Genomic DNA, 15,966 nt, shown 5'->3' on the forward strand with positions numbered 1-15,966 from the left:
GCAAGTAGATAAATAGGTGCAGCTCGGGCGGGAAGGTGAACGGCGTTTCCGTGCGCTGCTCTGGTTCGCCAGAAGCGGCTTACTCATGCTGGCCATATGACCCGGAAGCTGTACGCCGGCTCCCTCGGCCAATAAAGAGAGATGAGCGCCGCAACCCCAGAGTCGGCCACGACTGGACCTAATGGTCAGGGGTCCCTTTACCTTTATCTGCGTGGCGGGGGTTGGGCTGGATGACCCCTGGGGGTCCCTTCCAACTTCACAACAGTATGATTCCATACTTCAGAAGAGGCAGAGCAATTTCAAAACCTCAATACATTTCAACTCCCTAGTGAGCCCTCCGGCTGGAAACTCACATGATAGATCACTGCAACTTCAACATCTCCACAACTCTGTTCCTATATGAAGATAAATTCTAGCACCACATTGTTTTCTCTCTCTCTCTGGTGACTGGGAGTGGCTGCTGAGACCATATAATACTGGTCCTGAAAGACTGGTCCTGAAAGCTCCATCTGGTATGCAGGATGAGACCCTCCCTGCCCGCAGACTGTCTGGCCAGAGAGGTGCATGCTCTAGTTATCTCTCGCTTGGACTACTGCAATGCGCTCTACGTGGGGCTACCTTTGAAGGTGACCTGGAAACTACAACTAATCCAGAATGCGGCAGCTAGACTGGGGACTGGGAACGGCCGCCGAGACCATATAACACCGGTCCTGAGAGAGCTGCATTGTCTCCCAGTACGTTTCCCAGCACAATTCCAAGTGTTGGTGCTGACCTTGAAAGCCCTAAATGGCCTTGGTCCTGTATATCTGAAGGAGCGTCTCCATCCCCATCGTTCAGCCCAGCCACTACTGTCCAGTTCCAAGGGCCTTCTGGCAGTTTCCTCCCTGTGAGAAGTGAAGGCCTTCTCAGTAGTGGCACCCTCCCTGTGGAACGCCCTCCTGCCAGATGTCAAGATAATAAAAAAACTACTTGACTTTTAGAAGACATCTCAAGGCAGCCCTGTTTAGGAAAGTTTGTAGTGTTTGAGGTTTTATCATGTTTTTAATATTCTGTTGGGAGCCTCCCAGAGTGGCTGGGGAAACCCAGACAGATGGGTAGGGTATAAATAATAAATTATTATTATTATTATCTCCACACCCATCCACCCACACCCACCCATTAATACCCAATGGCAATACAAGCCCCAGCCCATAAGTCCATCCACGTGGCAGCCATGGACACTGCCCCGACCACAGCGCAGCAACTCGAACGGTGCAACGGGCCCCGACCCACGTCACTCGCCTGTAAACCAGAGAGTCATCCAGGGAGCTGTTGTACTGGATCTGGTACATACGGATGCCAGGGATGTGCCGTTCAGACGGCCAGTGGATGACCACTGAGGTGGACGTCAGGTCAGCCGCCACGATCCTCTTGTCCAGGTGGTTCTTGGTGTCGTTGGCGCCCGATTTGGCAGAGGTGGTGATGTCCGACGAGCCGGGGTCGGGCTCCTTCATGTGACCCGTGTTGTTGACCAGCAAGGGGAGCGGGACAATGCAGATCTCGACGGGAGCCGTGGCCTCGCCGGCAGCGTTGGAGGCGATGCAGTTGAAGACCCCGTTGTCCTTCAAGGTGGTGATGAGAACTTCCAGGGTCCCGTTCTCGAAGACCGTCGTGCGGGTGGTGTTGTGGATCAGCTTGCCGTCGGGGGCGATCCAGTGGATGGAGGGCTCGGGGTCTCCCACCGCCTTGCACTTGAGGCTGACGCCTTGCCCTTCCATGATGAAGGCCTTGGAGGAGTATTGGCGCGTGATGAGCGGGGGCTCACAGATGAACTCCTCCTCCGGGATGGACCAGAAATACTTGTCCATCAAGTGTTCCGGCGAAGCGCAGGTCTCCAGGTCATCCTCTCGGGTCAACCTACGGAGCCAGAGGAGCTCGCAGTTGCAATGGAGCGGGTTGCCTCCAAAGCTGATGGTCAAGGTGGACGGGTGAGTCCCACGCACGTTGGCCAACACTTGGGCTCTCAAGAAGAGGTTGTCCGGGGGCAGCTTCTGCAGCCGGTTGGAGGTCATGTCCAACCGGACCAGCTTCTGCAGCTGGGAGAAGGTTCCCTCGGCGATGTGGTCGATGAGGTTGTGGTCCAACGTCAAGGTGTTGAGGGTCACCATCTGCCCGATGGCTTCCCAGGGCAGCGTCTCCAGGTTGTTGTAGGAGAGGTCCAGGTCCTCCACGGTGGAGAGGAACTCGTCAAAGGCAGAAGGCTCAATGTGGCTGATCTGGTTGTTGCCCAGGATGAGGTGGCGCAGGTTGCCCAGCCCGCGGAAGTGTTCGTTCTTCAGGGCGGCCAAGCGGTTGCTGTTCATGTGCAATGCCCTTAAGGCACGCAGGTCAGAGAAGGCGTAGGGCAGGATCTGGCTGATGGTGTTGCGCGAGAGAGTGAGGTGCACCAGGCTGGTCATGTTGGAGAAGTCCTTGCGGCGGATGACGGTGATGAAGTTGTCCGTCAGGCGCAGCTCCACCGTCCGCCGGTCGATGGTGGGCGGGACAAAGAGGAGGCCCGTCTTGGCACACAACATGGTCAGCGTCGGGGAGATGTTCTGGCAGATGCATCGGCCGGGGCAGTGCTGAGCTTTCGCCATGGTGCCAAGCATCAGAAGAGGCAGGAAAAACTTTTCCATCGTACCGGCACACGCCGTACCTGCGGAGGGAAGGGAGAGAGGCGTCAGTCGGGGACACAAGCGTGTCGGCAATGAATCACACGGAAGAAGTGACGTTAACTTTATCAGAACAAACAAGGTCTGCTCAGGAGTGCCAGGCCTCATGAGTGTAGCAACACTTCTTGGTGGCTCTTGCCACTGTGAGGGAGTTGTGAAGACTAAAGGCAGGGTTGCCAAATGTCCACTTTTTCCAGGACATGTCCTCTTTTTCTGGTCTGGTTGCCATAGTTCCATTAGACTCAGATCTAAGGCACCTGGCTAAGCTAGTCTGCAGCAGAGAATGGGAACAGAGCAGTATCTTAAACTAGCTAAAGGTAAAGGGGTAAAGGGACCCCTGACCATTAGGTCCAGTCGTGACCGACTCTGGGGTTGTAGCACTCATCTCGCTTTATTGGCCGAGGGAGCCGGCGTACAGCTTCCGGGTCATGTGGCCAGCATGACTATGCTGCTTCTGGCGAACCAGAGCAGCACACGGAAACGCCGTTTACCTTCCCACTGGAATGGTACCTATTTATCTACTTGCACTTTGAGGTGCTTTCGAACTGCTAGGTTGGCAGGAGCTGAGACGGAAGAATGGGAGCTCACCCCGTCGCGGGGATTCGAACCGCCGTCCTTCTGATCGGCAAGTCCTAGGCTCTGTGGTTTAACGCACAGCACCACCCGCGCCCCCTTAAACTAGCTATATACTGTATAAATCCCTTCTCTTCTGGCTGAACTAAAAGCATGCTGGTTCAACTACAAGATCTTGGAGTAGGTGTTAGCGAGGGCAAGAGGTAACACCTCCCTGCTCTTAAGGAGAGTCCATATGCACATGTTAAACAGTTCAATGAATTGTTCTGGGCACACTAATGTGAACACGAGCCCAAATACATTCATGTGGCAAGTGCTGGGGAAGGAAATCAGCGTAACACCAGTGGAGAAGGGGGGCAGATGGGGGAATCGGAGAGGAGGCTCCAGGACTCTTCACCGGAGAGAGCACGGGTCCTCCACTGCCCACACGCTCCCTGCGCAGAAGACTTCCGCGCAGGGAGAGTAGGAGGAGACTTGGCGTCAAAGAACTTCTTTGCTGGAAGAAGTTCAAGAAACGCCCACTGACGGATTCTGCCAGCGACTGAGACAGCCACGGGTGAGAGGCTGTCCAGACAGAAAGGGTTCAACCAGGTAACCTAGCCAGGAGTGGTGGTAACTTACGCACGAGCAACCCCTAGAACCATTACAGGTATTATTATTATTTTGCTGCTGAAAGTTAAGAACAGGCATCCCCAAACTCGGCCCTCCAGATGTTTTGGGACTACAATTCCCATCATTCCTGACCACTGGTCCTGTTAGCTAGGGATGATGTGCAAGCTGTTATTCAAAATTTGCACGCTAACCACAGCAAAATAGTCCATTGCACAAAAAGTTGAAAATAAAGACCCCACCCATTATAACTGATTGGTTAAGGAAAACCTGGCAAAGTAGCTTAATGATAAAACACAATATATAAAACTCAAGAAAGCAAATTTATTGAGAGGTGGACTCTGCTTTTACATTGTGGAATGACAATGCAAAGCACAATATTTAATCTACTCACTTTATTTTAACGGTCTCTCCTGCCCCCCCCCTTTGCTGTTTGATGTACACGAAATTCCCGCTATGCAAACACTCGTGCGAATATTCATTTATCTGAACACAAAGAATTAGTACCCAAACTTTGCTATACACACTGCAGGTTCAGATATCCAAACACCTGGGCTTGCATATCGTACTGTAAACAGATAATCGGTGCTTTTCTTTTCTTTTAAAAAAATGTTTAGGGGTATTCTCATTTTCCTACTCATATTGAAATACTGCCCCTTGATGAGGCCAAACTTAGATTCACAAAATGTCAAGGGGTATGCGTCCCCCCAGGAAAAAAGCACTGATCAGCCTTAAACAAACCTCACTTTTTTGTGTTTTTCTGGTCTGCGGAAGCTGTTTCGATGGAAACCATGGTGGGATCAGAAAAATAAGGGAGTATTTGCCCCTTCCTTGTTTCACTTCTGCACAGTTTCAGACGGTTTCCCTGAGTTTCCCATTTCTCATTTTGGGGTCCACATTCGTGGTTGGGAACGCATTAGCAATTCCTGCATAGGAATCAATCGGAATCGCTGACTTGTTACGCGAACGCCCGCCTAACGAACAATTTCCTGCAAACGCATTGCGTTTTATAGCGGGACCTGCATGTATCATGGTCTTGGCTGGAAAGTGCAATAATATAGTAATAATGAAATAATTTTTAAAGGGGTGGGGGAAAGAATGGTGTATGCATCAAACATGAAATACAGCTGCAATCGAAATTATTAACCCCCTCCCATTGCAAATCAGGTTCATTATCAAAATGTACAGACTTTCAGCTGTTTGCAATGAGCAAAGCAAACAGAAGCAATTGAAATGGCTCAACTCTACGGAGGCTTTGAGCGGTTTTCCCCAATTTCAGCTGAAAATGCAACTCACTACAGTGGACGCTTGGGTTGTGAATGTGATCCGTGCGGGATGCACGTTCGCAACCCGCAGCGGCATGTCTGCGCACACGCGGCTTGCAATTTGACACTTCTGCGCATGCGCGACCGCCAAAACCTGGAAGTAACCCGTTCCAGTACTTCCAGGTTTCGGCGGTCTGTAACCCCAAAAAACCCGAGGTATGACTGTATTTGCTCATTGCAAACAGCTGAAAGTCTACAGATGTTGATAATGAATGTGATTTGCAATGGTGAATAATTTTGATTGCAACTGTATATACATATATAGATATATCTATATTGTCAGAATTATGTCCTGATAATCTGTGCTGGCCAATGACAAACCTAGACAGCATCTTAAAAAGCAGAGACATCACCAACAAAGGGCCGTATAGTTCAAGCTCTGGTTTTCCCAGTAGTGATGTATGGAAGTGAGAGCTGGACCATAAAGAAGGCTGATCGCCGAAGAATTGATGCATTTGAATTCTGGTGCTGGAGGAGACTCTTGAGAGTCCCATAGACTGCAAGAAGATCCAACCTCTCCATTCTGAAGGAAACCAGCCCTGAGTGCTCACTGGAAGGACAGATCCTGAAGCTGAGGCTCCAAGACTTTGGCCATCTAATGAGAAGAGAAGACTCCCTGGAAAAGACCCTGATGTTGGGAAAGATGGAGGGCGCAAGGAGAAAGGGACAATAGAGGACGAGATGGTTGGTCAGTGTTCTCGAAGCTACCAGCATGAGTTTGACCAAACTGCGGGAGGCAGTGGAAGACAGAAGTGCCTGGCGTGATCTGGTCCAGGGGGCACGAAGAGTCAGACACGATTCAACGACTAAACAACAACAACAACATATTGCCAGAATTATGTCCTCGTCGGCCCTCCTTCTCGGCTCTCAGGAGTCACGACACAACCCCGTCGTGAACGTTTCTCTCTGCGCCCGGGCAGACGGTCTGTTTTGTCTGCCCGCTTCTCGAGACGACGTGGTGAAGGGGCAGCGGCATTGTGCTGGAAGAGGCGTCGGAGGACCCAGATGAGGAAGAGGAGCCTCTTTTCCTCCCCTGATGGCGGCTATTAATACGGCTCCTATTATGCCGCCGGGTGTCTGAAGTCTTCCTTGGAGGCAAGGGACACAGAATGCGGCGCGTCTCAGAACAAAGGCTGCCTGCTTTGCGCTCTTTTGAAGAGCCCTTCACCCACCAGCGATTACCTTGGGAAATGAGGCTCCACTGGAAGGAGAAGGAGGAGGAGGAGAGGCAGGAGGGAGGATCTCGGTCGGGAAAGCGGGGGGGGGGGGGCATGTTATAGATGCAGGCAAATTCAGGGTGAAGGAGAGGGCTGTTGGAAGCTATGAGCCACAATGGCTCAGCTCTACCTTTCATGGTCGGAGGCAGCAAGCCACGGAAGAAGAGAGCACTTAGAATTGTTGTTGTTTAGCCGTTTAGTTGTGTCCGCCTCTTCGTGACCCCCTGGACCAGAGCACGCCAGGCCCTCCTGTCTTCCACTGCCTCCCACAGTTTGGTCAAACTCATGCTGGTAGCTTTGAGAACACTGTCCCACCATCTCACCCTCTGTCGTCCCCTTCTCCTTCTGCCCTCCATCTTTCCCAACATCAGGGTCTTCTCCAGGGAGTCTTCTCTTCTCATGAGGTGGCCAAAGTACTGGAGCCTCAGCTTCAGGATCTGTCCTTCCAGTGAGCACTCAGGGCTGATTTCCTTCAGAATGGAGAGGTTGGATCTTCTTGCAGTCCATGGGACTCTCAAGAGTCTCCTCCAGCACCAGAATTCAAAAGCATCCATTCTTCGGCGATCAGCCTTCTTTATGGTCCAGCTCTCACTTCCATACATCACTACTGGGAAAACCAGAGCTTTAACTATACGAACCTTAGAATAGGGTCCAGCAAACTTTTTCAGCAGGGGGCCAGTCCACTGTCCCTCAGACCTTGTGGGGGGGCCGGACTATATTTTGAAAGGGGGGGGAATGAACGAATTCCTATGCCCCACCAATAACCCAGAGGTGCATTTTAAATAAAAGCACAAGTTCTACTTGTTAGCCAAACAGTGATACCTCAGGTTACATACGCTTCAGGTTACAGACGCCGCTAACCCAGAAATAGTGCTTCGGGTTAAGAACTTTGCTTCAGGATGTAAACACAAATTGTGCTCCGGTGGCGTGGCAGCAGGAGGAGGCGGCCCCATTAGCTAAAGTGGTGCTTCAGGTTAAGAACAGTTTCAGGTTAAGTACGGACCTCCAGAATGAATTAAATACTTAACCTGAAGTACCATTGTATTATATAGCAAAAAAAAAATCAATTTATTTCCTGTTCCTCTTTTGTTGCCCTGTAGGGCACATCTGCATAGACCAAGACAGGGGTCAGCAAATGTTTTCAGCAGGGGGACGGTCCACTGTCCCTCGAACCTTGTGGGGGGGCAGACTATATTTGGAAAAAAATAAATAAATGAACGAATTCCTATGCCAGATGTGGACAGAGGAGCATGACCAGGAGGATGATGGGTGTGGAAACCAAGCCTTGGGATGAACGATTGAGGGAGCTGGGCATGTTTAGCTTGGAGAAGAGGAGACTGAACGGAGATATGAGAGCCATCTTTAATATACCCGAAGAGCTGTCACCTGGAAGATGCTAAGGAGAGTAGGACCTGAACCAATGGATTCAAGGTGCAAGAAAGGGTCATGTAGCCAGAAGGACTAAACTGCTACTGGCACAACGGGACACCGTGATGAGTGCCAGAGCGCACGGAAACGCTGTTTACCTTCCTGCCACAGCAGTACCTATTTATCTACTTGCACTGGCATGCTTTCAAACTGTTAGGTTGGCAGGAGCAACCGGAGCTCACCACCATTGCACGGATTCGAATCGCCAACCTTCCGATTGGCAAGCCCAAGAGGCTCAGTGGTTTAGATCAGGTACTGCTGCGGCGGGAAGGTAAATGGCATTTCCGTGTGCTCTGGTTTCCGTCACGGTGTCCCGCTGCACCAGAAGCAGTTTAGTCGAGCTGGCCACATGACCCGGAAAGCTGTCTGTGGACTAACGCGGGTCCCTTAGCCTGAAAGCAAGATGAGCACTACACCCCATAGTCGCCTTTGACTGGACTTAACCGTCCAGGTGATGTCTCTGCTTTTTTTTTTTAAAAAAAAGCAGAGACATCACCTTGCCGACAAAGGTCCATATAGTTCAAGCTCTGGTTTTCCCAGTAATGATGTATGGAAGTGAGAGCTGGACCACAAAGAAGGCTGATCGCCGTAGAATGGATGCTTTTGAATTCTGGTGCTGGAGGAGACTCTGGAGAGTCCCATGGACTGCAAGAAGATCCAACCTCTCCATTCTGAAGGAAACCAGCCCTGAGTGCTCACTGGAAGGACAGATCCTGAAGCTGAGGCTCCAAGACTTTGGCCACCTCACAAGAAGAGAAGACTCCCTGGAAAAGACCCTGATGTTGGGAAAGATGGAGGGCACAAGGAGAAGGGGACGGCAGAGGACGAGATGGTGGGACAGTGTTCTCGAAGAAACCAGCATGAGTTTGCGGGAGGCAGTGGAAACCAGGAGTGCCTGGCGTGCTTTGGTCCATGGGGTCACGAAGAGTCAGACATGACTAAACAACTAAACAACAACAACTGTCCAGGGGTCCTTTACCTTTTACCTTATGTGTAAATAAACCATATATCATTAAGACCCAACAGTCTCCACTGTGTTTCATTCCCAAAGGTAATACAGATCCCAGGTAAGCATCTGGAACCCTTGGAATTTTGCTTCCCTTGGAGACTGCGGTTTGCATGCAATACTATAAAAACTCATTAATTTAAAAGGAATAAATCCCTGGCCACTCACCAATGGCCCGTGGCTTTGTTTCTGAATTTAGCTGAATTTGCTTCCCACAAAGCCATGCCCATGTAAATGTCTATTTATTTAGTGGGTTTATATATCCCCTGTCGGGACGCGGGTGGCGCTGTGGGTAAAACCACAGCGCCTAGGACTTGCCGATCGCATGGTCGGTGGTTCAAATCCCCGCGGTGGGGTGAGCTCCCATCTTTCGGTCCCAGCTCCTGCCCACCTAGCAGTTCGAAAGCACCCTTAAGTGCAAGTAGATAAATAGGTACCGCTTTATAGCAGGAAGGTAAACGGCGTTTCCGTGTGCTGCGCTGTTGCTGGCTCGCCAGAGCAGCTTCGTCACGCTGGCCATGTGACCCGGAAGTGTCTCCGGACAGCGCTGGCCCCCGGCCTCTTAAGTGAGATGGGCGCACAACCCTAGAGTCGGACACGACTGGCCTGTACGGGCAGGCGTACCTTTACCTTTATATCACCTGTCACCAAAAAACGAGGTGGATAGCAAAAATTCATTGGAAACACAACACAGGAAAGCATAGACACACAAAACCCAGATTAATTAACAGTGACTGATAGCCCATAGTTCAGCATTCTGTTTTCACAGTGGTCGACCAGAAGCCCTAATGGGAAATCTGCAAGCAGCACCAGAACATAAGAGCCCTTCTCCCCTCCTGCGGCCGCTTCTGACAATGGATGCAGTGCATAGCCCATGTGGCTAGCAGCCTTGAATAGCCCTCTCCTCCATGTGTTCACCTATCCTTATTTTAAAGCCACAAAGATTGGTGGACACCACTGTCTCCTGTGTCAGAGAGTTCCGCAGTCTAACTCTCCACTGTGCAAAAAGTTTATCTGTTCTAGAGCAAGAGAGAGAACTGAGCGGCACAACCGCTTGGGTCGGGGCAAAAAACAAAGTCGCCCCAACCATAGGAGCCCTCGATAAAATATTTGAGCAGGCCATGAGCCCCCAAAGTTGACGGGCATTGCCATTCAAATGGTGTGCATGTGCCCCGCCATATGATTGATTATGCCGGGCCAAGCTTACCTGCTCCCAAATATCTTATTCAAGTTGGCACCCCTGGCACCGGCTGTCACCTGCCACTCATCGCAGGGTTGTTTACACAGGGATTGATTGACAGCGCCTCGCTCCCTCCCCCCCTGACTCAGAGCTGGATCCTGTTTTCCCAGCCGCTGGCGAACAACTGCCTTTGCTCACCTGCCCTTTGCTGGGATGCATGGAATTAGCCCTCAGACAACCTCCTGCCACGCAAAACCTTTGCATTTGCAACACCTCTGACCTGCGCTGGCCTGTCCCTCAAACAGCAGCCTCCGTGCTCAACTGCTCCAGCCACTGCGCCCTTGGCAAGGTCTGGCAACTTCGCCCAGATCTTCTATATTATTATTATTTATTATTATTTTTTATATGCCTGTGGTCTTTACCTTTACGCTGCACACGTTTTCAGGTGTACACAATTTCCTCCCCTATATTCAATAAACATTTCCCAGTCCTTTTTTTAAAAAACGTATGTTCTTCTTGTTCTCTTGTTCTATATGCTACCGTATTTTCCATGTATAAGACGATGCTTTTTGCTTAAAAAAACTAGGGGAAAATTGGGTGTCGTCTTATAGACGGATAGTGAGTGCAGGGGGCGGGGATATGCAATTAATGGCAGCAGCAAGCAGGAGATAGGCAGCAGCGATTGGGCGGGTGATTGGTGGTTGCGGCAAAGCCTGCTGGCGATTGGCTGTGGCAATCGGGCAGGTGATTGGCGGTTGTGGCAAGGCGATTGGCGGCTGTGGGGGCATCTTATACACGGGAAAATACGGCAGGGCTGCAAGCTGCACATATTCCATCAGTTTAAGTTGCCATTCTTCTTTAGTTGGGACGTTGCTCGTTTTCCATTTTTGGGCTAACGAAATACGGGCCACAGTAGTAGCATACATAAATAGCCCTTTTCGACACCTGGGAATTTCTGTCTGAATTATCCCCAACCCAAAGGATGGTCTTAATTCATTTTATTAATTAATCGTTATTATAATTGCTATATATTTATTTGTGCCTCGCCTTTGCCTCTCCTGACAGGGACTAATTACCAATAAATATAGTAGAAGGTCAAGCAAGTAAAATAAGAGAGCGAGACGATTAAGTATATAAAGAGGAGTGGAATGTTTTTGTGGAGTATCCCAAAAATAACTGTAAAGAAGTGAAAACGCTAGCAGCATTTGGGCAAATTCAACAGCATAATATATAGCAAAGGAAGAATAAGGGGAGAAAGTGATCTAAATGGATATATAAAAAATATGCAGGAATGGTGGGGAAATCAAAGGAACCAGGAAAGAAGGGAAGTCGTTGAATATTTTTATTACAAAGAAAGGTATAAACGGTGGAAATGTATATTTGAATGTGAATGTGTTTTTGGAAACGGTAATAATGAAAATTATATTTTATTTTTTTAAAAAATATACAGATAAATATAAGAACAGTTTAAAAACAGAGGGCAGACCTAGTCTCCAACATTCCTCAGATGAAAATGTCCCTATTGTCATCCGACAAATGTTGGAGAGTATGTAATTGTCACATTTTCTCTAAAGGTAAAGGTAAAGGGACCCCTGACTGTTAGGTCCAGTTGCGGACAACTCTGGTGTTGCGGCGCTCATCTCACTTTAATGGCCGAGGGAGCCGGCGTTTGTCCATAGAGAGTTTTTCCGGGTCATGTGGCCAGCATGCTTCTGGCGAAAGCAGAGTAGCACACAGAAACGCCGCTTACCTTCCTGCCGGAGCGGTACCTATTTATCTACTTGCACTTTGAGGTGCTTTTGAACTGCTAGGTGGGCAGGAGCTGTGACAGAGGAATGGGAGCTCATCCCATCACGGGGATTCGAACCGCCAACCTTCTGATCGGCAAGTCCTAGGCTCTGTGGTTTAACCCACAGCACCACCCGCGTCCCTTTAAGTGTGAGTGTAAAGATAAAGGGACCCCTGGCCATTAGATCCAGTTTTGGCCGACTCTGGGGTTGGGGCGCTCTTCTCACTTTACTGGCCGAGGGAGCCGGCGTACAGCTTCCGGGTCATGTGGCCAGCAGGACTAAGCTGCTTCTGGCGAACCAGAGCAGCGCACGGAAACGCCGTTTACCTTCCCGCCGGAGTGGTACCTATTTATCTACTTGCACTTTGATGTGCTTTGGAATTGCTAGATTGGCAGGAGCTGGGACCTAGCAATGGGAGCTCACCCCGTCGCGGGGATTCGAACCGCCGACCTTCTGATCGGCAAGTCCTAGGCTCTGTGGTTTAACACACAGCACCACCCACATTTTCTCTAAAGAGCCCTAAATGCTGCAATCTTTCCTTATTGGGGCGTCACTCCACCCCCTTGATAATTTTGGTTGCCCTTTTCTGAACCGTTTCCAACTCTATGATATCGTTTTCAAGATGAGGTTACCAGAACCGTTGATAGTACAGTGGTACCTCGGGTTAAGAACTTAATTTGTTCTGGAGGTCGGTTCTTAACCTGAAACTGTTCTTAACCTGACGTACCACTTTAGCTAATGGGGCCTCCAGCTGCTACCGCACCGCCGGAGCATGATTTCTGTTCTCATCCTGAAGCAAAGTTCTTAACCCGAGGTACTATTTCTGGCTTAGCGGAGTCTGTAACCTGCAGTACCACTGTATTCCAAATATGGTTGCACCACAGATTTGCAGAATGGTATTATGATTAGGGCTTGGTGATATATCGATATATTGTCCAAAAGCGGTTTGAAATCTATATTATGATAACGGTTTCACAATTTTTGACCTGGCAATATATCGCGAATCATGATGTGTGCTATGCAAAATCACCATGTGGGGAAAACCGTGAAGCCAGCCAACACCTCTACAAAGCTCCACCCTTATTTCTGACATTGTGTTATATTGGTACAGTGGTACCTTGGTTCTCAAACTTAATCCGTTCTGGAAGTCCATTCCAAAACCAAAGCATTCCAAAACCAAGGCGTGCTTTCCCATAGAAAGTGATGCAAAACGGATTAATCCGTTCCAGACTTTTAAAAACGACCCCGAAAACAGCAATTGAACATGAATTTTACTATCTAACAAGACCATTGATCCATAAAATGAAAGCAATAAACAATGTACTGCAGTCGCACAATCAATCAATCAATCAATCAGTGGCTGAACTAGGTTCCACACAGTCACAAAAACAAAACAAGTGCCGCAAAAACGCAAAATAAATAGCAAAAACAGACAGACCTCGGCGTAACACTCAAATCGGAAGCATAACACTCAAAATGGAGCAGGTTCAACTTCTGAAAAAAGTTCGCAAAACAGAACACTTACTTCTGTGTTTGGGTTCCAAGTTGTTTGAGTACCAAAGCATTTGACAACCAAGGTACCACTGTATATCGCGATGTTTAGTTGGCGATTTATCACGATGTTGAAAACCAGATATCGCCCAGCTTTAATTCTGATACTGGCAGTTTTGTTTTCAACATTTTTCCTAATTATCCCTAGCATGGAGCTCGCCTTCATCACAGACAATGCACACTGGGTCGACAACCTCATTCCTGTGCAGCCACTGCCAGTTCAGTCCCTACTAGCAAAATGTGAAATTATGGGGTGGGTGTGTTTTGCCTCGATAAGCATCCCTTGTGGGAAGGTTACTGGAGTGCTTTTGTGGCTAGACACAGCCTGTGGATTATCCACTCTCCAAGTCAGAGGGAATGCACATTATTTATTCACTACAAACCGGAAACCAAAGCTTGGCTGGTTAATACAAATCAATAGTTAGATTTCAGCAGCCTCACCACCTGGTTCCTTGGCCCATGGGGCTTCAAAGCTCCTTTCCCTGCCCACTGTCTTCCTGTCAACATCACTGTCCATTGAGAGGCAGTGTGGTGTAGTGGTTAGAGCGTTGAGCTGGGACCTGGAGACCAAGGTTCGAATCACCACGTCGCGGGGAAGCTCTCTGGGTGACCTTGGCCCAGTCGCAAGGACTCAGCCGGAGTGGTTTAGCAATCAATCGCCAAGAAACTCTGGGAATTACAGCTCCGAGAGGGGTATAAAGATGGCCCCCAACAACTCTCAGCTCTTTTAACTATTGCAGGAATTTATGTATAGGTTGGGGGGGTTGCCCCTCCAGCAGATATCATGCACATGCAGCCCACTACCAAAACCAGCACAATCACTTTTTGACTTGTCCCCACGAAACACTTCGTCACAGTTTCTTCCTATCTATTCCAAGGGCCTTTGCTGCATGATACCAAATGTAGGAATTCACTGATAAATGCATCTATGTACTGGCTCACTGGGAAAACTTCAGAAATTCATCTAGACATGTGAGCTCAGCTCCTCAGCAGCCCCTCTGCCTGAGCGATAATCCCTGGCCTCCTGATACCTGAGTGCCAGACAGGTAGCCATTCCAGAAATACCAAACCCAGATGAAGACAAAAGGATTTGATAAACTTGGCTGGGAAACAGGGAAATGTAAAGATCTCTTTTGTTCCACTTGATGGGTGTTTGGTGGAGGGCAAGGGGAACCATGGGGCAGGGCCCAGGATGCTTAGATTACGGCCACCAGACCTCCCCTTTCATGATGTAACCGTGATGTAGTTTGGGGGGGTGTAGCATGGGGGATTAAGGTAAAGGTAAAGGTACCCCTGCCCATACGGGCCAGTCTTGACAGACTCTGGGGTTGTGCGCCCATCTCACTTAAGAGGCCAGGGGCCAGCGCTGTCCGGAGACACTTCCGGGTCACATGGCCAGTGTGACATCGCTGCTCTGGTGAGCCAGAGCTGCACACGGAAACGCCGTTTACCTTCCTGCTGGTAAGCGGTCCCTATTTATCTACTTGCACCCGGAGGTGCTTTCGAACTGCTAGGTTGGCAGGCGCTGGGACCGAGCAGCGGGAGCGCACCCCGCAGCAGGGATTCGAACCGCCGACCTTTCGATCAGCAAGTCCTAGACGCTGAGGCTTTAACCCACAGCGCCACCTGTGTCCCATGCATGGGGGATTAGCAGTTAATAAAAGTTAGCAGTTAATAAAAGTTTGGGTTCTCTTTTGTTTGGGGCTTCCATCTTGTTCCACCTGGTGGCAGGTGGGAGTCCTGTCGCGACAGTCTTCAATCAAGACCAAGCCTCCTGGCTGCTGTTTTGCTCTGGTATTCCTGGCTGGTCTCCTTGGTTTTTTTTGTCCAAGGGAGCCCTCAGATTTCTCCGTTAACATAACAAACTACAACTTCCAGAATTCTTTGGTGGGGGAGCCATGACTCCTTATAGTGGTTTCACGGTGCTTTGAATGTATGAGATTGGGAACCTTGGGATGAGGCGATGATGTTCTCCTGGGTTTCCAAGCTGAGGAAAAGCTGAGGGTACTAGGACAAGCACTCTGGAAAATATCTAAAAGGGAAACCAGAAGAATTTTTAGTGGGCATTGTGAAGAGTGATATAAATAGAAAGGAATATGAGCTCTTTTTATATGCAATAACAGAATATTACTGGCCCAAAAATGGAAGCAAGAAGAATTACCGACGATTGAAGAATGGAGGATGAAGTTAATGGACTATGCAGAGCTAGATAAACTAACAGGAAGGATTCGAAACCGGTGGGACCAGAAATTCACGGAAGACTGGAGTAAATTTATGGACTATTTGAAAAGTATTTGTGAAGCTCAGACGCCGTTTGTAGGTTTGCAAGAAGTTTTGTGAGGATTATTATTGGAAGTATTGCAAAAATGGAGAAGGGGAGGATGATTTGTTAAGAGATGTAAAGGCAATATAAAGTTAAGAAGTGGTGAAGACGGTGGATCATCAGAGGTGCTGATGGAAGTCTAAAAAGATTGTATAAGTGATAGGTTTTGTGGCACATTTTATAATTTATATGTTAAAATCAATAAAAATTATTTTTTTAAAAAGGAAAATATCTAAAAGGAGAAATATTGAAGGCCCAAATGCAGACAATT

General features: G+C 48.9%; 1 protein-coding gene across 2 annotated transcripts in view; it reads right to left on the reverse strand.

Annotated features, from left to right (window-relative positions):
• LRFN1 (leucine rich repeat and fibronectin type III domain containing 1) overlaps positions 1-15,966 on the reverse strand; it is a 137,586-nt gene that overhangs the window by 13,456 nt on the left and 108,164 nt on the right. For both annotated transcript variants that reach the window (XM_081922027.1, XM_081922028.1), the window contains exon 2: positions 1,282-2,677. In XM_081922027.1, the coding sequence (XP_081778153.1) occupies positions 1,282-2,657 (1,376 nt within the window). In that variant the 5' untranslated portion in view covers positions 2,658-2,677. The remainder of the gene's footprint in view (positions 1-1,281; positions 2,678-15,966) is intronic.

The sequence above is a fragment of the Podarcis melisellensis genome (assembly GCF_964234715.1).
Source record: "Podarcis melisellensis genome assembly, chromosome: 8".
Taxonomy (NCBI): Eukaryota; Metazoa; Chordata; class Lepidosauria; order Squamata; family Lacertidae; genus Podarcis; species Podarcis melisellensis.